We start from the raw sequence: 19,894 nt of genomic DNA, 5'->3' as shown, positions 1-19,894 counted from the left end.
TTGTGTGTTTGCTTGATTGGATAGGTGTTTGTGTGCAGGTCAAGTGTGTCATTGTGTTTCTGTGAAAGTGTTTGGATTGTGTGTATGTCTGTAGGTGTGCGAGTGGACAAGTGCGAGACTGTGTGTGTGTGCGTGCGTGTGTGTGTGTGTGTCTGGCTCCACCTGACGTCAGCATTTTCGTCATCCTCCTCCTCGTCTTCATTAGGGGCATTTGTTGCAGGTCACTCATGTTGTGTGTTGGTGACGGGGACATCTGTGTGTAGGCGTGTGTGTGTGTGTGTGTGTGTGTGTGTGTGTGTCTTTGTCTTTCTCCTTTTCTTCCTGTCCAAGGTCAACAGTGTTGGCAGGCTGCCAGCAGTTCTAGCATTCTTGTGTTTTCTTGAAAGCAGCTCTCTCTCTCTCACACACACACACACACACCCTGGAGAGTTACAGTTTTTGCTATCTCAGTTATTAGCATCGACATGTACACAAATGTGCTCTAGGTGCTGGGTTGGGAATGTTGATTAACACACAACCCGAATTAAATCAGAATAACAAGGCAGCTACATAAACCAGGAAGAAGTAGGTTTAATCTTAGGTTTTAGGGCCACACACACATATATATATATATATGAAATCATCATTCACCTCCCATTGACTTCCACTCTATCTGTGCAGTGCACTGTGGAGTTCAACATTGGTGAACCTTGCCCAGCGAAGTCGCAGCCATAACTAATCGCAAAGACGGACTAAAATACCCACTAACACTCACTATTTTGTCTTCAGTTGGAAAGGGAACAACCATTCGTGGGTCAAATGACTCTGCCGTAGTCGCGTGTTTGAATCGATGTGCGTTGAAGTTCCAGACGTTGGCACGTATATACTTTGCCATCCATCCCTTTTAAGCGCCGCTCGTAAATTGTTATATCGGCGTTGAGACTGAAGTAGAAGATATAAAATGGCGCTTGTAAGACTTGTGCTGATATCTGTAATTTTTCTTTATTACAGTGTTATTTCTCACCTGACTTACAATGTATCTAATTTAAAAGTTCCTAATTATTAATATTATTTAGTTATTTAAAGGTGTTGTGTGTGTTGCTGCAAATGGAGAAGTAAAGCACCATAAAATATGGATAATGTAAAATAAAATGCTATAATTATATACTGTAAGAAATACCTGACCCCTCCCAAGAACGATAATATCGTGTACCGTGATATTTGGGCGGGACAATATTGTGATATAAAATTTTGGATATCGCCTAAGCCTAGTGCTGGTAGCATCTATTTAAAGAAAAATCCCCAGAAACAGTCTAGAAAATCAGACATTTGGATCCTGCAATTAAAACTGGTTGCTGCAAGTTAAGGCTCATAAATTGGCTCACAGCTGACAGCAGTCTAGTGGGACTAATAAGGTCTTCTGCAGACGCTGCATGGTCGTGTAATGTCCAAGGCCATTTTTTAAGACCTCCGAAGTGCAGTAGCTGCTCCTACCCATACCAAATTAATGAGTGGTTTCATTAACATCCAGACAATGTCAGAGTAGAGGACTTTAACCGAAAGGAGCTTGATGACAGTCAGACTGATTCAGAATAGAGTGGAAAATAATTAGACCTGTTCCAAAATCTGATGAAACCCACACAGAGAGCACCAACACTGGCAGCAGCAGGACTCACTATCAGTTAATGAGTAGCCACATATAAAAAAAATATAATAAAAGTAGAAATTCGTATAATTGCCAATTTTTTTTCTATGTCTAATATCCCAATGCAGACAGTTCAGTTTACTATATAACATCAAAACCAATTGGTAATCCTTTTTCTTTAGTCCATATTTCAATAGTACTGACGGTACTTGAGTACTTGAAACAGTCGGACATTGTTTTTTAAAATGAGGGCAACAACTCCAGCACTGTTTGTGACAGCAAGGCAGTTAGGTTGTCACCCAGTTTTTATCAAGCTGACCCACTGAAAAATAACCACCAAACACAAGCCATCAGTTTGACTCGATGTGTAATCAGAACACAAACACACGTCTCCAAAAATCAAAGCTGTTTTGAAGTCAAAGGGTAGCCCTCCTCGTGTTCAGCCTCACTATATTCATACTGTTTCCTTCATTTCTGTCAATCTGTCCACCCCCAGTATTGTTCTTCTCTGAGAAATGGTGTGACCAGGGCTTCTGACTTCAAGTGTTTCATGTATGAAAATCAGAGACAGACAAAGTCTGGGCTCTAAATACTCTGAGTCCCAGCCCGCCTACAGTCTGTTGGCTGCTGCTGAAAATGGCACCAAGCTGTTGCTGCCTCCTGTCTGGTGAAAATCTGCAGCTTCTCAAGAGCTCAAGCAGAGAACAGCGAGAAACTCGGGGAGGAGATTACTTTCTCAGTAAATACAAAACCAAACTTTTCAGTCTACTATGGAAGTCCAACAACACAAAGTGATGTTCATGCCAGTATTTGTTTTCAGTGTCTCTAAACGTGTCATGTTGTATCGGCCAATGTTGTAATTTTCTGTCCAATTAAACCAAGAAGTTGAGATTTAGCTTACAGAGGACTGTAACTTTAATAGAAATACATTTATAGACTGGATTTCTTCTTCGTTCTCCCGTCTGTACAGCTCCAAATTAATTAAACATGCCACATTACCCCCCTTGAAGGTATCGAAATCTATTTGCCTTCTTAACTCCGGTCTGTTTTTGTGTTCTGTCTAAGGTCAAATCAAGCAGAAAAGATTATGAATTATTATAAATAATCCTATCAACAGAATATAAAAGCCTGTCACTCAGCGTCAGACACTGCATTGGTTTAGTCATGGTGTTTCTCAGTTGAGCAAAGCGGCTCCCTGCAGTGAAAACTTAATTCAACCAAAACTGAGAGCAGCTGGCTGGTAAAACTCTCTCTCACAACACTCTCTCTCTCACTCACACACACACACACACACACACACACACACACACACACACTGTGTTTTTCTGCTTTTCTGTCGCCTTCTGCTGCTGTCAGCCTTTCTCTAATGCGTATACAAACATAGACTCTGGGTCCTCCTCCTCTCTCCCACATGTGTTTAAGCCTCTCTCTGCTTCTGTTTCCCTATTTTTGTCCTATAACAACAACAACAACAATAATAACACTGTCTCTATTTAAATGTCTGGTTCAAACCAGCTGTAAAACAAACCTGAGGGTTCAGTTGAAATCAAGGGTCATTTGACTACAGATTTGGTAATACAGTATGAGCGATTTTTCAGAATCGGGGTGAGGACTGAGAAGCCTTAACCGACTAGTCTTATACAAACTGTGCTCTACAATCATTTCAGCTTTAAGTCCCTACTTCAAACATCAGAATGTACTTTTATCTGTAGTAAGAAAACTTGATAACATCTGAAGTGGCAATCTTGCACTGAATAGGAGAGGTACAACACCTCACTGGTGTATCAGCAGGCAATAACACAAGCAATATTTTATCTTCAAGGAGGATGGTGTCAGAGGGGTGCTTGTTTTTCTTATTTTGCTCATTTTACTTGTTTTTAGTGACTCCACCTGCCTGTACATTTACCATTTTCCTGCTTAAAGTAACAACAGGCAATATTATTTTCTCGCTGCGGTGGTAAACATCTGTGCTTTGATGAGAAAACATCACGCCAAAAATTTTTAACCTTGTGTATATAATGATGAAATCTTCCTTGAAGCTTTAAAGACGATTTTAGATAACAGGTGTAGTGGTCGAACAGAAAGTTTAGTGTTTACCAGCTTGGGTTAAATGCATCTGGAGGGCAAGATTATTATTCTGGGCCGCGCCTATTTTACTTTCTTTGGGGTTTCTCTGTTGATTGTTCCTCATCTCCAAGGAAATGGACACTGAGCAAGATCATCTAAAATGTTGAAGAACGTTGTAGGTTGATTATTTGCGCAATATTCGAAATTATAAACCAAACCCACAAGCAGTTTGTTAATTTGTTTTTACAGATGAGTGAAAGCCTTTTCCTTCAGTCTTCAGTCTATATTTTCTGCTATAATTCACCTGTTTTGCAGTTAATTTCAGACTTAGACTATAACCTTCTTCTCTTCCATCTGTCTCCGAGTATTGCACATAACCCGGCAACCATATTTCCTCTTTTTATTTTCTCCCCATCCACGTTGTTTTCCATCAAACAGTGAAGCTAACTCTGTGTCAGTGTTTCTGCTCCCATCTATCTCAGGATTTGTGACACTGATGAAAGAGTGTGTGTGTGTGTGTGTGTGAGAGAGTTTTAGCGCGTTGTGTGTTTCTGCGTGATTGTGTTTGACTGTCAGGATTAAAAAGAGAGAAGAAGACAGTGAGCTCAGGCCTCTGTGTCATCAGGATAGCAGCCACCCTGTGAGAGACGTGCTAATGAGTTTTTATCTTGTACCACAGTAATTAAGTTCTCAAACGATGATGACAAACGATGTGTAGAATAGTAATCTGGAGTGTTAAAATGGTAATGTAGTGTTTCTCGCCAATCCCTTCAAATCAAAAATGAGAGAGCCCAGCGTGTGGTGTGAAGGGATGTTGCTGTAACAGTTTCTCTCTCTCACACACAGACACAAACAACAAAAACCCGGAGCTTGTGTAAAGGTAATCATTATCCCTGATGAGTTCTCTACAGCCAGGAGCAAAGTCTGTTATTAGGCGAGCTATACGTTCTGATGAATACAGATACACTTGTTTGGAGACAAATGGTGTAAGTGACATTTACAGGGTGAGTTTAGCTTTAATTTTCTCTGCAGAGGAGTTTGATCTTTTCACCCACTCAGACCTGCACAGTCACACATCTCTGCTACAGCTCTCTGCTACAGCTGCACTGGAGCAGCTGTTGATTAAGCGCCTTGCTCAAGGACACCCAAGGGTGATTGGGTCAACCCCCACGCCACATACATGCACAGACTTTCCAGATTCTCCACTTCTGTGACTCATTACGCTGTGACAAAATAGCATTTATTTATTTTTTTTTGAAATACAAAATCAGAGATAACGAGAGTTCAAAAGGGCACACGGACTTCCCGTCATTTTTTGAGATGCAACACAGCATCTTGGAAGCGATTTTAAAAAGTACTGGGTGAGTAACCTGCAGGCAACAAGGAGAGAATACTGAAGATAAAAACAGAAAAGAGAAAAATTGCTGTTGACCTGTTTGCTCTTGTAAGAGAAAATGGAGGCTTGTGTTCTCTGTGGAGAAGATTAAGTGACTTGTTCAGCTTGTAACACTGAGAATGACAATGATTAATTTTTTTAGTTTGGACATAAACTTCAGTCACAGTGCAAGACGCATAGATTGGCTTTTGACCAAAGTGAGAACCCACCATGATGTCACCCAATTGTTTGTGGACTGCCATTTTGAAGCCTCTAGTTTGGCATTACAGCTGTCGCCATCTTGTTTTTTTTGGAGCTAGAAAATGAGCTGGGGAGGATATCCTGATCGGACTGACTGAGAACTGAAGAACATGCCGTTGTAGAGACCACGCCCAAAGCATACCTTGCTTTATCATTTATTTTACTCTAAATTGGAGCCATAACCTACGAAATAAACATCACGCTGTGTTGAAGAAGACTTGAAACTAGTGATTGAGACCATGAACTCATTAGGGAAACTGTTTACTGAGGTCACGAATCAAGTTAGAAGTCGTGTCACTTCCTCATAAGCTTACATACAGTCTGACTTCTTTTTACAACCAGTGGAGTTGCCCCCTGCTGTAACCCTGTCATGAGAATATGAGCGTCCTCATATGTGACTCAGACATGGTTTGCTGGCCTACATCAGGCTGCTGTTGAGAGGTTGTTTCTAACGTTGATCTGATGAGTTGCCTTGTCTGAAGAGCGTCTCACTTTTCTTGTCTTGCAGTTCTGGATGTCTGCAGTGGCCACCACCATGCCCATTCCATCCGGGGCCTTCATGCCCGTCTTCATACTGGGTGAGCAAAAACACCTTTACTGTAGTTGGGGTTGAATGGTTTATGCTGTTTGTTTGACTATTTTCAATCATTGCAGCAACACTAAAAATACATACGCATCTGGAATCTTGAAATATACTGTCGAAATGAGATTAGATGTGCTCCCTGAACTTCATTTAGAAAACATTGTTTTTACCCTTGTTCAATTAGTTATATCTGAACAGACTGGTGCTCCCAAGCTTTATTTCTCATTACCTTCAAAATTAGATATCAGTTTAATTATTATTCAAATCAACATTTTAGGGATCAGTGTTTATTTGCAGTCATTTGCAGTTCATCTGTTGTTTTTGTCGCGTGGACTACTTTAGAGCGTGACCTTTACCAGTGCTTCACTTTAAAATATTCATCATTACCAACCGTAAACAACTTAAAATGAATAAACTCAGCTCTAGTTTAGTGTGTGTGTGTGTGTGTGTGTGTGTTTCTCTGTGGTTTTAAAAGGTGGCCTTTTGCACTGTCACGCAGTGCAGCTGCACAAAGCATCAACATTTGGTACAAACTTTTTAAATGAGACCATTACAGGAGGTTCATGAATAAGAAAAAAACATGATAGTTGCTGTTACAGGCGTTTCTGTCTGACAGCAGTGATGTTTTGGACATAATCCTGTTGGAAGTGATTTCTTTGATCAGCCTCTCCACCATCTGCTGTCACTGGAAACACTGATGACTTTTGTTCTGTTTGCACTGGTGATAAAAACACAAACACAGGAGACCAGACAGTGATATTTTATATTTGTCTGTAGTGGTAAAATGCCACTTACTGAACGACATAATGTGTAATATTTTTGCATTAAAATGCCCAAAAATGATGTTTTTTGATATATATTTTGTTGAGTTATCCTGAACATTTCCAGGTAAATTTGTAAAGTTTTTTTCAAGGTTGTTATAACTTCCTGGGAAACATCAAGGAGTATACATCAAAGAGTGAGGAAGGAAGTTGGCAAACAAGACAAAGCATAACATTACCTCATGCGTGAACATTTCCTGCCTCAATCATGGAGGCAGAAATGTGCCCCAAGGTCAAGAATAACAACATGAAAAAAGAAAACAATAAACTTCTAAACAAAAGTTCGATAAATATAAAGTAATTCTCACATTCCACTTACTTAATTCTGATCTGTCACTCCGCATAACTTAAATCATAGAATAATCCCTTTAGCAGATTGAAAGGTAATATTTTAATTCTTCTTTCCTCTTGTAGGAGCTGCATTCGGCAGGCTGGTCGGGGAGATCATGGCAACCTTGTTTCCTCATGGGATCGTGTTTGATGGCATCCTTTACCGCATCATCCCTGGAGGGTACGCAGTCATTGGTTAGTCTCTCTTTCCTCCTCTTAGCGATCCCCCTCCTCTCTCTTTTTTTTTTTTTTAGTTTATCTCCAACTGCAACTTTTATTCATCCTCCTCCAGTTAGGGCCAACACGCAGAGTATATAATGCAAATCAAGGCACTTCCTCTGTGGTACAAATTATCACAATTACTGCTGCATATTTTTAAACCCATACCACTGAATCCTTAATGTCAAGCTGTCCACCTCCCCTCTGTCTCCTCCCTGTCCTCCTCTTTCTCCTCCTTAACTGTCAACCTCCTGCACCCTTAGCTTGTCAGCAGTGGTCAAGATGTCCTCCTTCCTTCTCTCCTGTCACTTCTCTCATCCTCTCCTTCCTCCAACTTCTCTTCTTCCTCTCCTGTCAACCTCTCCGGCCCTCTAGTTGTCACTCGTTGTCAAGTTGTCCTCCCCACCTAATCTTCCTCATCTCCCTCCCCTTCTTTGTCTACCTCCTCCTCCTCTTCCTCCTTTCCATCAGAGCATGTGGCCACTTTGCTGTGACAGTTAAATGTCACAGTGGGTTCTCTCTGCTGTCCTCACCTCAGCCACTGACCCAGAAACGTGGCCTTCCTTCAATCCCCCTCCTGTTGCCCTACAAAGCCCATCCCTCCTCTCTCTCCCTTGATCCCTCCTTGCTTCCTCATGTCCCTTCCTTTCCTGTCCTTTGTTTCATCATTTTTATTCTTCTCCCTGTTCTCCTTCTTTCTCTTCCATATCTTTCTTTTGACATTTGTTTGCTTCCTGTCGCACCTGTCATAGGTCATCTATTTTTGCTTCCAAACCCTTTTATGAAACTCTGTTAACTCTTTCTCTCGCTGCCTGTCCCGTTTTCTCCCAGATCCATCCTCTTCTCCCTCTTCTCACTTTGTTCTTGTTTTTCTTGTTGATGTGGCTCTACTGTCCCTCCTTCATTTCTCCTGCCCACTATCCCACGATCTGTTTCCCCTTTCTCCTTTTTTTTTCTCTGATGAAAACATCTCTCTTCCTCTTTCCTAAAATTACTGTCTTCTTCTCCTTTGTGTCCCTGCCACCTACTGTATGTTTACATGTTATTAATTCCCTCTATTGTTCTCTGAACTCCTTTTTACATCCTCATGTTTCTTCTTCTGTCGTTCTTCTGCCTCCTCATCTTTAACCCCCATCCTTCCAACCCTCTCTCCTTCTGTACCCTTCCTTCACCACCTCCCTCCCTCCCCTCATCATCCCATCCCATCCCATCCCATCCCATCCCATCCCATCCCATCCCATCCCATCCCATGTCTCTGACAGGAGCGGCAGCTTTGACTGGGGCTGTGACTCACACTGTGTCCACGGCAGTTATCTGCTTTGAGCTGACAGGCCAGATCTCCCACATCCTGCCTATGATGGTGGCAGTTATCCTGGCCAACATGGTGGCCCAGGGCCTGCAGCCGTCGCTCTATGACTCCATTATCCAAGTCAAGAAGCTGCCATACCTGCCGGAGCTTGGCTTCGGACACATGAGGTGTGTGATGTTTCCAAAGAGGCTCTCCTCTGCTGTGGAGCTGCCAAATTTTCAATACTTAAAGAGACGGTTCTTTCTTGTAAATAATTAAGGAGCAACTTTTTGAAAAATTCACAGTCCTCTAAGTTAATCTCAAGGAACTTTCCAGTTAAATTGAACCCTCAAGATGTCTGTTTCTGTCCACCTCTGAATCTGTGTGTCTGTCCTACAGCCAGTACAACATCTTTGTAGAAGACATCATGGTGAGAAAGGTGAAGTTTATATCATCCCAGTCTACATACAGAGAAGTCAAACTCCTGCTGGACTCCTCCTCACTCAAATCAATCCCACTGGTCGACTCAAGAGGTAAAAGGCTTAATTCTGAATTTAACAGTTGCCATTAAATGAACGAGTCCAGGTTGTGTAGTTCCTGCCAACATCTATACACAAAGCTACACAGAATCAAATCTTAGTATCTATGAGAGAAAGGTTAACCTTCATGTTTTCAAGGAATATTTTTGTCATAGTTTGTATGAAATCATGAAAATATGGTTGTTCAGCCTGTGTGGTTGTCTAAGGGATTTCTCCTCCTTTTCCTCCAGATTCTATGATCCTATTGGGCAGCGTTGACAGGTTGGAGCTTCTGGCTCTCTGTGATTGGTGGTTGTCACCGGAGAGAAGGCTCCTGATGCAGGTGGGGACAGTCTGAGACATCACTATTATCTGCTTTTGTTTTCTACCATATTACTGGATTACTTCAAGATAAATTACACTGGTTTCATTTTGGGGGGGATTTTGGCACTGTGAGAAAACAAATTGTCTGTTTCAGGTTATTTAATGGGTGTGTATCGCTGAAACTCGAGTGAGTGACATCATCGCTACGTAATTTTTTTTAATAGCTTCCAGGTCACGTGACCCATTGACTCAAAATCAATGCCAAAATGTCTTCCTGTACTGGTTGAATGAGTAAGCACAACTAGAAGAACAGGTGCTGCACAGTGCAACAGTTCAAGCAGAGTTCAGTTCTGTTCAGTTTGTATTGATCTGTTTATCTGGATTTGGATTCAGGGTCGAAGTCTACAAGAGCAGAATCAGTCTCAGAAACACAGCTGGGAATCCTTCGCCTTCGTCGATGAGGAAGATGAGGAGGATGGAGAAAAGGTGGGGCTCTGATTTGTTCTGTTTGTTTTCAAGCTACTGTAACAGTCCAAGGTGGATAATATTTACTTTACTCCCGGCCAACATCCTTTGTGTTGTGACTTTGCTCCTCTGTAGCCATCTGCCTCAGTTTTAATGCCAAAAGTTACCTTTTATTCAGTGAAAGCACCTTAATTTGACTGTTTTTTAGTTAAACACCAGTTTATTGTCAGGCACATTTTACTATTTGTTTTGAAAGGTGCTTTATTGATAAAGTTTACTGATTCAATATCTTTTTGTTGTCTGCAGGGCAGCCCGGTGCAGGAGGAGAGGAACGGCCCCCTGCCTCCTCCAAAGCCTCCAGAGCCTTCTTCAAACCACACTGCTCCTGTTCCCGGTGAGCAGTACACATTTAGTGTTTTTGTTTTATCTCACTGGAGGTTTATGGTCGTACATTATTTCTGCATTAGCTGCCTCTGGGAGAAGTAATAAATGAACAAAATGAAATTTGCATAGTCTTAATAGGATGTGATAAAAACTTCCTCCAGGGAGTGAAGGATAAAGACCTCGCTTGCTCCGGTTTGATGTCTTCGTATTACCTGCCCGTGAACCCCAAATCTAGTTTCTGTTGAAGTTATGTTCCAGTTTCATTCAGAAACAAATCCAACGTTGGAGGACAATCGCAGTTTCTCCTTATCTCAGTTACACTTGTGGAGTTGTGTGACACAGAGTTGCGGCTGGGCAGTGGAAGCCTTATGGGGCTTGTCATAGTTATATTGATTCCTTCAGACACGTTTTTGCTCACTCGGGGAATGAAATAGGATTTCTTCTTTTCTCCGTCCCCCTTACTGCCCCTCAGAAAAAAGACGTCAGCTGATATGACGAAGCATTTAGTCAGAGCCCAGATGGTCTATGAAGCTCACCAGGTTTCTCGTATGTGTTAAGTACATTCGGGCCTAGAGGACACAAACACATCTTGCTGGTGCTTCTAAATGAGAGGAGAAAACATGAGAGTTAATATAATCAGGAACGATATTATGTTATAAAATCTGTTGAGCACAAAAACATGCCAAATATATGTTTGCAGGTCCTTAAAAAGTCTTAAAATGTTGTAAATTTAAACATATTAGGCCTTAAAAGTAATTAAATAGTCTTAAATGTTGATTTGCAAGGTCTTAAGAGTGTAAACATTTTATCTAATGTTATTTATCCATCTTTGGTCTGCATGAAAGTCAACATTTCTGATTGGACAAACATTTAAACCTTCCAATATACCTTACACTGTCGTTTTACTTTGCCTGTTGGCAAAATGTTGATTAACATAACTCACTAAACATATTCCTGCATAAACCTCCCACATATACCACTTTGAACTTACCAGCAGTGCTTGAATAAGAGAAACATCCTTTTTTGTATTAAATAAGTCTTAAGTTTGGTTAAAACTGATCTTGAAAAGGTCTTGGAAAGCATTAGATTACCTGCAGACACCCTGTTAACACACCGAAAAAGTGCAAAATGCTAATAGACGATAATTCCTAGTCGGCAGCTCCCTGCAGCTTCCCATTTGTCCTTCCAACCATGCTGCTCACTAGATAAAAGGTTAGAGTGATTTATTTTAGTAATTTGTCAGCCTTTCACACTGTTTACCACCGAGACATGACCAAGTTTGTTCGTCTCGGACCTCAGCAGATGTCAAAAGATCCTAATTAATAACTTTGCAACCCGAAACAGCAATGAGGGAAGGTTTTGGCGGCAGCTTGCTCGCTGCAACCAACCAGATGGGGTGTGTGTATCTGTTGTGGCACAGTAAACTCCTCGGTAGCCTATCACACTCAACAACAGTCTCCCAGTGAAATGGTATCCAGGCAACAACAATAAGGAGTTGGTTGGGTTTGTCGCAGTCTCTCAGAAAAACCTCCATTTGCAGACAGATTATTCTCGCCAGAAGCTTTGAGTCGTTCAAAAGCTGCATTTGTATAATTTATTGACCTTCACCCGCTGCATCTCCCTCTGCACGTCTCTCTCTCCCAGACAAAGGTCCTCTACAGTCTGTGAGGAAAACACTCAGGAGTCTCTTCACCTCTGAGAGCAGACAGACAGAGGGACAGTCGCAGGTGTGTGTGTGTGTGTGTGTGGTAATGCACTTTGATTGCATGTCTGTCTGGTTCTAAGCTTGCTCACAAAAGATGCATTAGTACTCTGTCTCTCCTCTGTATGTCATATTTGAGATCTAGCTCACTTACATCTTGTTTTTCTTTGTCAACTTTTGTGCCGTTTCTCTGTTCAGCTGAGTGTTCAGAGATGTCTGGAGTGTACTCGGCAGCCAAGAAATGTTCCACTGTGTTAAATCACTCAAATGCAAATAACCCAGCATCCATTTGGCAACACCATCCCAAAACCGCGTCCTCACCCTGGCACTGCTCGGATATAAATATTTATCCATTATTTTTTTGCAGGGTGAATTTTTCATTACCGGGTCTGCTTTCTATTCAGGCAGACACACACTTATCTGATAGACAGAAGCACATGAATACACAACTGCTTCCTCGTCGTCAGACAAACTCCCCGAAGTCGAGCATCTTTTTTTTCTTCCCCAACCTTCTCTCATATGGAAATAGGGAAGCCAGATACTGGAGGTAGACTTATTATTCAGCTTGGCGCTGAGCCTGGCTCACAGGGAAAGCAATACATGTCATCTGTTTATACGAGCAGGAATGAAAACCACATTGAGAAATAAGCATATGCTTGTAAGCTCGCAAGATTAGAATTTGATTTCTGTTGTGCCCACTGCTGTGGCTCGTGAATTACCAGTCTGATTCTCTATTATGTTTCTGGATTCAATCCTACTCTTGCATGGGGATTGTTTCTACAGGAGCGAGCCGCGGTTCTACAGCTCTGAATATCAAATAGACTCACAGTAGGAAATTTCCACCGGCAGTCGAGCCAAAACCTCGGCTGAATTCTGGCTGTGAATCAGGTATTTGTCTACTTTACCAGCCGCTGATGGCAGGTAACCAGACACTGACCTTTAGAATATTATCTGGCTGGTGTAATAATGTCAGCATCTTGTTAATTCTTGCATTAGTATAATTGCTGTGGCTGCAGTGATAAACAATAACACTGATTTGCATAGGTGACTTAAAAATAACAAGGAAATTTGTAAATGTGAAACACTCCATTCATTAGTGTGTTTATGTAAACTAAAAAAAGTTAGCTCCCTGCTGCAGCTGCACAACTGTTTTCTATCAATAAGCTGATGGCTTGTAAGCAATTTTTGGTGCTTTAAAGGTGCAATCTGTAACAAAAGGGCCAGAATCTTACTATACAACATAAAAATAAGAACTAATATTATCAACAGACGGGGAAGACGTCATGTCAAAGACGATAGTCTGATAGCTCCCATAGTTTCAACTGGGAGTATGCAAGTGTCAAGTTCTCTACATTTCACAAGCTCTGAGCCTTTAGTGTAATTTATAAACAAAATAAACTCACAGAGTATAAATATTCTTACATTTATTAAACAGAAAAATACAACCATACACCGTCTGAATGCAGGTTTCTCTTTTACCGAACTGAGACGAGCTTAACTGCCTCGTTAACTCATCGTTTGACACACGTCATTCAAACTTGACATATGTAGCTCCACGGCTAACCGAGTTCACTCGCTAACAGCAGCCAGTCACTACAGCCAAAGATGGCTACAGCAAAGAGTACAGTGAGCAGCAGTCAGCTGTTACTCAGGTGATTTACTGCCCTCTATTTGTTTAAAGCGACCTTCGACAGGTGGCCAATTCTTACATATTACATCTTTTTAAGGACAGAAGCAGCTGCCTCGACAGCGAGTATATGAGGGACGCATTGCTCATTAATTCTGATTTTACAAAACGGGTCACGGCAGGTGTTGGCCTGAATTTCACCCTCAGTTAACTCACAAAGGTGATGCATGGGTGAAAGATGAGCAGAAGAAACTGGATGACAGCAGCCTCATTACCAAAAAAATGTGCCTGTAATTTGTCAAAACTGCATTGAAAAAAGATAGAAATCCCAGTTCAAGATATTTTTAGATTATATATTGTATTTTTTAAGAGCAAAACGAGCAGTTATTATCTCTGTAGACTGTTTAAAATACAAAGTAATCACTTCTGGTATAAGCTCTGTTTTATACATTGAAATACGTAAATAATTTATACAGAAAGACGTGAATCCAAAAGTAACTGTTGAGTAATCAGATTGTGTAACTTTATCAAGAATGTCAAACAGATTGTACTTTCAGTTACTTTCCCTCATGTAAGATTCAGATGAGGCTTTCTGGATTTAGAGGTGACATCGCGCCCGGCTCAGAGGGACACAACTGACAGAGGATGTTTTTATAAAATCACTCACAGACATCCCTCATCTTTCATCTGTCTCTTCCTTTTTTTGTCTCCAGGAGCCCTGTCCTCCTCCCCTGTCAGACACCATGACACCAGAGGAGGTACGGTAATGATGGAGGGATGATGAATTTGCATCTCTGCTTAATAATTAATAGCATGGCGATCAAGTACTCACGCACTTGTGTCCAGTCACCAAACCTCGAGTCTAAAATGAGTCTTAAGTCCTCTGTAGCTGAGTTGATGATGGCTTGGCTTGGTTAAGGTTAGGAAAACATCATGGTTTGGCTTAAAATACCTGTTTTTGTGGCCATGATCACGGGTGGGGATTGTCCAACAGCTGGAAATTTCCACAGCTCTCCTGGGGAAAAAAATCTGATTTTGACGCCACAAAAACAGATGGAAATGTCTCCAGGTATCCTTAAAAAATACCCAGTGGTGTGACTTGAACTCATGGTCGCCCTTTTCATAGCCTTGTTGGCTTGTAATAACAACACTACCTTCCCCTCCACCAAGCATATAATGTGAATGTGATGTGCCACGTTTGGTACATGTCAACCTTGGACGTTACTGTGGTTTGCAGAAAGGCTAACTGCCAACATTATATCCTGGAGACCGGGCTGCTCAGTAAGCTCTGGGGTTTACTCATCATGTAGTAAGTGTTGGCATATCTCCATATTAGCATTCAACTCCTTGTCACATGTAGGTCACAGGTGTAAGAGATCTGTGTCACAGTTGAGGAGCAGACCCAGAATTGGGGCACTTTTTAACTGCAGTGTGAACGCAGCCAGAATTGTAAATGAGACATCATTTTTTGTTAAGAGCACCAAAACAATATTGTGCCCTCCAGTCCTGTTCTGTCTGCTGCTCTGCCTTTACTCTTCCTGGCACTTTCCCAAAATGCCCCGTAACATCGCCCTGTAAATTCTACAAGACTGCTGCCCCTGTCACAGCAGGCCGAGGCTTGTAGGTAAAATCCATAGAGAGGCTAAAAGGTGTCAGACATCCTAAATCTCACAGGGGAGAGTGGTGACATGCAAGGACGCTACACAGGGTTTCAAGGTTTTTCACAGCTGCAAAACTGTCCTCGGTCGTAGCGAACTACCCTCTGCAGCCACACACAGACTGTACGGACACGCACACACACCTTTAATATCAGCCAAACATCCTGCTCAGTGATTTAATAATTTATTTAATGTTGAATAATGTTTTAATTAAATGCTATACTGTATGTATATGACCCATTATAACAACAAATGCTAATCTTCACCTCTGGCTGAACTCGTATTTGAATAAAAGGAGGGATTTTCCCCGTCATGAGAGCGACTCTGAACCGATGCCAGCCCGTTCACCTCCGTGACCTTGTTTCTTATTCGCTGTTGCAGATCAAAACGTGGGAAGAGGAAGAGATGGACAAGCCGATGGAAATCGATGAGATACGAGTAGACCCTTCCCCTTTCCAGCTGGTTGAGAGAACATCGTTACACAAGGTTGGTGGGCAAAGACAAAGATAAACAGGCGCCACAGAGGTCAGCAGATGTTTAAATCATATCCTAGCAGCCGTTTGAGAAGCACCTTGCTTCATTTAGTGTAATTTAGTCTCTATGAAATAGGAAGAGAGATAGATGGGTAGGAAAGATGGGATAGGTTTATTAGTACTTTCTGAAATTAATCATGCGCTTTACAGTGCTATACTTAATATAAACCAAAGTGCTCCACACAGCATTCTCACACAGAAATGTTCAGTTATTTTTGTTTTAAAGTTTGTTCAACAATGTAATACTGATAGGAACGAAAATGGAAAGATGGTTGGTTCAGGGGGTCGACGGCCTGTACCGTCTGCCTGATTATAACAGCTCGTATGTGCTAAATAGGGGGTGTGATACATCTCTAATAATTTGGATCGGGACACAGTCTGCGGGCTTTGTTTTCAAAAATGTTCAAAAACAGTTTGTGGTAGAGATATTTTTCTTTATTGCAGATGAAACAGACTAAAACAGATTGCACATGTATCCCTGAGGCTCAAAATAATTAGATACATTTGTTTTCTGAAACATTAACAGTCAATTTTTTTGACACTTTGCTTTGTTTACAGCCATGTGTGCAAGCTACTAGTCTCATTCTTTCTCATCCTTTACTCACACATTATTTATTCCTCAGAGCAGCAGCGACCAGCGGCACAAGAGAAAACTTAAGTTTATTCATTTAGTCTATAACGGAGACTTGAAAGCGGATAGAAATGGTGCCAGGCTGCCAGCCCGTCTGGATCGCCAGTCTGGCTTTCGTTGTTCTCAGGAGATTTCGTGCCCAGTGGCAGACAAAATTGCATAGTGTAAGTGAGGTGTATGGGGAACCAATCTAAAAGCCGACGGTGTTGTTATTCTGTAGCAGAAGTGCCCAAACTTTTTACTTGGACGGCCAAAACTTAAAGTTAAAGGTGGTCCACGTGCCAAAAGCAAAAACCTATTGTATAAGTAAACAAACATTACTATAATTTCTTCTTTCTTTTTTGTTTTTTCCTACAAACATCTGGCGGTCAACCCACTTCTATAGCTCTTACACTGTGCAATCAGCATTTTTCACATTAACTTGAAGGTGATTTTAAGGACACTGTAATCTCTCTGGGCATGTGCAATGGCCACGGTATCACTCTAATGAATTTGCCACTAAAATTAGTATGGATTTATGTTTAAGTGTGTGGAAAAACTCACTGCCGCTCTCCCTGGAAACATCAGTTACATTAGTCCTTGTTTCCACTCCTCTGGACACCAGGCACCTCTTTAATCAGCAGCTGTTTGTGGGAACCACTTTCTGTCAGACTCGTTTTTTGCGTGCCAAAACGTGCAACACTCTCAGCAGCTGGTTTCCTGTTTCATGTGTTTAATATTAAAGTAACCAGCAGCTTAAAGTAACTGTTCAAGTGGTCCCAAAAAATCAAGCTCATCTGCTTTGCTAATGTTATGCAGAGTAACGACAGAAGTGTATGAACCTGAGCCAATTCTTATTCATCCAACATCCTCATTTCCATCACTCTTCATTTTAATGTTACTTAATTTGAAAATGTCTCAAGGGAACATAAAAATATCCAAAGAAAATGAGGAAATATTGTCATTTTCTTCCATTTTCATTCAAATTTATTATTCATTACCTCATAATTTGCATGAAATTACTCGGATGGGTAGTCCACGGTTGATTTTATTGCAAAGCCGTGAATTCACCGTGGACAAGAGTTTATGGGGTTTTTTGTCGCAGGTATTATACAAGCAAAGAAGCATATAAATGAAGTTCAGCACCTCGAGCACTCGTCAAGTCTTTTGTTGATGTTCCCACACTCGGCTCCTCAAGTTGTTTACTTCTGTAATGTCTCATTCAGCCGCGGATGTGGATAACCTTGACAGAGGGGTAATGACACATGAAGAACACTCAGCGAAGACTTGGATTTATTCACACGGCGCTGCTCGACTAAATGGAGATAGACATGACAACGTTTCATTTTTTTTGACTGAGGACAGAATCTTATTAACAGTGGTCAGGGAGGGATATTACATAAACACCCACATATTGACATATGGGTGGTGTGCCTGTTGGTTCTGGATGAAGGACGTTTTCATTTGTTAACAGTCATTGTGAAACTTACTTTTACATTTTTTTTGAGGTGAACAAAAGAAGCGCCCACATTTCGTACTATTCATTTACCTCCTGGAAGCTGACAAGTCCAAACACAGAGAAGCTCCACTGGAAAAGGGGGCAGGACACTAAGTACTTTGCTCAATAACGACCTGACAATAATTGCTTCGCGAGGGGAGCTTGTTCAAGCCCGTTCATATTTACTTCATGTCACTGTTTGGGCAAACAGTCGGAGGATTTCTCTTTTTTGAGCATAGATGCAAAGGCAGCAGTCGCATCATGTCGCTGTCGGAGCCACAGATGTTGTACGTTCCACATAAATAAATGATGATATACTCAAACTAATAACCAGCTCGCTCTCTAACCTCCGGTCTACTGCTGATGTCCAGCTGTTAAAGTCCCCCTCCAGTTAAAACTGTCTTTTTCTTCTTGTTCCTACATTTGAATGTTTGATTTTCACTGTAGAGATTCGAATGATGTATGTGCAGAGTTTGACACTAAAAGGCTGTTTTCACACTCAGTACTGAAAGTGTAAATTTTCTCTGCTCTCAGGCGGGACTACGAGAATGATTTGTGCCACCACAGATAGTTTGGAATAGAGTCCTGATCCAATATTCAGCGTACATCTTGATATCGAGAGATCCTGTGCCCAGCGGTTAAACGTGTGAATGAAAAATCTTTGCATATTTCATATATTCTGGATTTTTTAATGAGGGAGAAGGAGGAGGTGCCATTTTAAGGATTTTGATGTGGTAGTCAAACTTGCATAAAGGTTTCTGTTCTGTTTCTGGTTACCTGTCTGTCACACTGTCTCTTGAGGGCTGGATATCAAACTTCGATAATAATGGCACCAACCAAATTGTCTCAATAATACTGAACATCGAAAAATGTCATGTCTCATCAGCATCAGTGAGCCAATAAGCATGCGGCATGCTTGTTGTGCCAAGATCTAATAGTGCTGCTGATTGGCTGTCTCGACACATGGAGGAAAAACACCGGGTTACGCCCAGAGATGGGACTCGCAATGTCTTAAAATTGTGACATCAAAGTATCGGTACTGGTACCAGAATGTATTTTTGAGACTCAGCCCTACATGGAATCACAGATGGTTTGTTTTTTGGGAAGACATTTAAAAAAATATTGGTAATTGAGCTACTACTTGTCTGTGACCCGAATACTTCTTGACTGTTGTTCCCACAAAATAAGAGATTTGAACGTGTCAGCTTCAGAACCAAATGTTGATTTAAAAAAAATATATATATTCTGACATTTTATCGGCTGAACGATTAATCGAGAAAATAATCAGAAGATGAATCAAGAATGGAAATTATTGTCGTCATCCAACAAATCTGATCTGATCATTATAACGGAAGGACCTGTCCACACTCTTTTATGTGATTTCTGTTCTTTGACTAAATCAGTTTGGACTCGTTCAGTTAGCTCAGTCTGTTCAGCCGATTTAGGCTTCGACAGCTTGACATTTTATCATCTGCTGTACTTTGCTTTGATTATATTCTTATTTTTTAGAAACTGCATTAGTCCATTCTTGTCTCTTCACCGAACATGCCGGGGTGTGAATGTATCCCAAATGTGTTTGAACAGCCCAGCTGCAGATTTTCACAAAATCTTGTAAATCTGCTGCCTATTGATGATGAATGTGTGAATAGGCAGCAGATGTGTTAAATTATTAGTGTATTATAGATGTTATTATACTGTGTATACTTTAATTTGTATTCCTGTATTGTACAATTGCTGTGAAACGCTCACATTTGTATTATGAGAGACCTGAAGGTGATCCAGGATTTGCAGGATACTGAAGCGTGTAAACAGTTTGTTCCATTGTTGTTGTTTTCTTTTGTCGTCGGTGTAATTTATTCTCATGGTGATATTCTGCTTATTCATGTGCAAAAGGAGGCTTTGATTTTGGTGGAGCTGTGCTGATGCATACAAAGAGCTCATCTAAAGTGTGACCTTAGCTGGAATATGGACCAGAATACTTTGTGCACAGAAACATTTCCAAGGACT

At 41.1% G+C, this 19,894-nt stretch overlaps 1 protein-coding gene across 1 annotated transcript in view; it reads left to right on the top strand.

Moving 5' to 3' along the window:
- Nucleotides 1-19,894, top strand: part of LOC140993682 (chloride channel protein 1-like) — a 38,036-nt gene that overhangs the window by 13,589 nt on the left and 4,553 nt on the right. Inside the window, exons 13-22 of the mRNA XM_073463191.1 lie at nt 5,836-5,905; nt 7,146-7,256; nt 8,543-8,756; nt 8,968-9,101; nt 9,338-9,429; nt 9,804-9,896; nt 10,182-10,269; nt 11,904-11,986; nt 14,302-14,346; nt 15,628-15,732. Of these exons, the coding sequence (XP_073319292.1) occupies nt 5,836-5,905; nt 7,146-7,256; nt 8,543-8,756; nt 8,968-9,101; nt 9,338-9,429; nt 9,804-9,896; nt 10,182-10,269; nt 11,904-11,986; nt 14,302-14,346; nt 15,628-15,732 (1,035 nt within the window). The remainder of the gene's footprint in view (nt 1-5,835; nt 5,906-7,145; nt 7,257-8,542; nt 8,757-8,967; nt 9,102-9,337; nt 9,430-9,803; nt 9,897-10,181; nt 10,270-11,903; nt 11,987-14,301; nt 14,347-15,627; nt 15,733-19,894) is intronic.

The sequence above is a fragment of the Pagrus major genome, chromosome 3 (genome assembly GCF_040436345.1).
Source record: "Pagrus major chromosome 3, Pma_NU_1.0".
In the NCBI taxonomy this organism is placed as follows: domain Eukaryota; kingdom Metazoa; phylum Chordata; class Actinopteri; order Spariformes; family Sparidae; genus Pagrus; species Pagrus major.
This window is presented reverse-complemented; position numbering and strand designations above follow the sequence as displayed.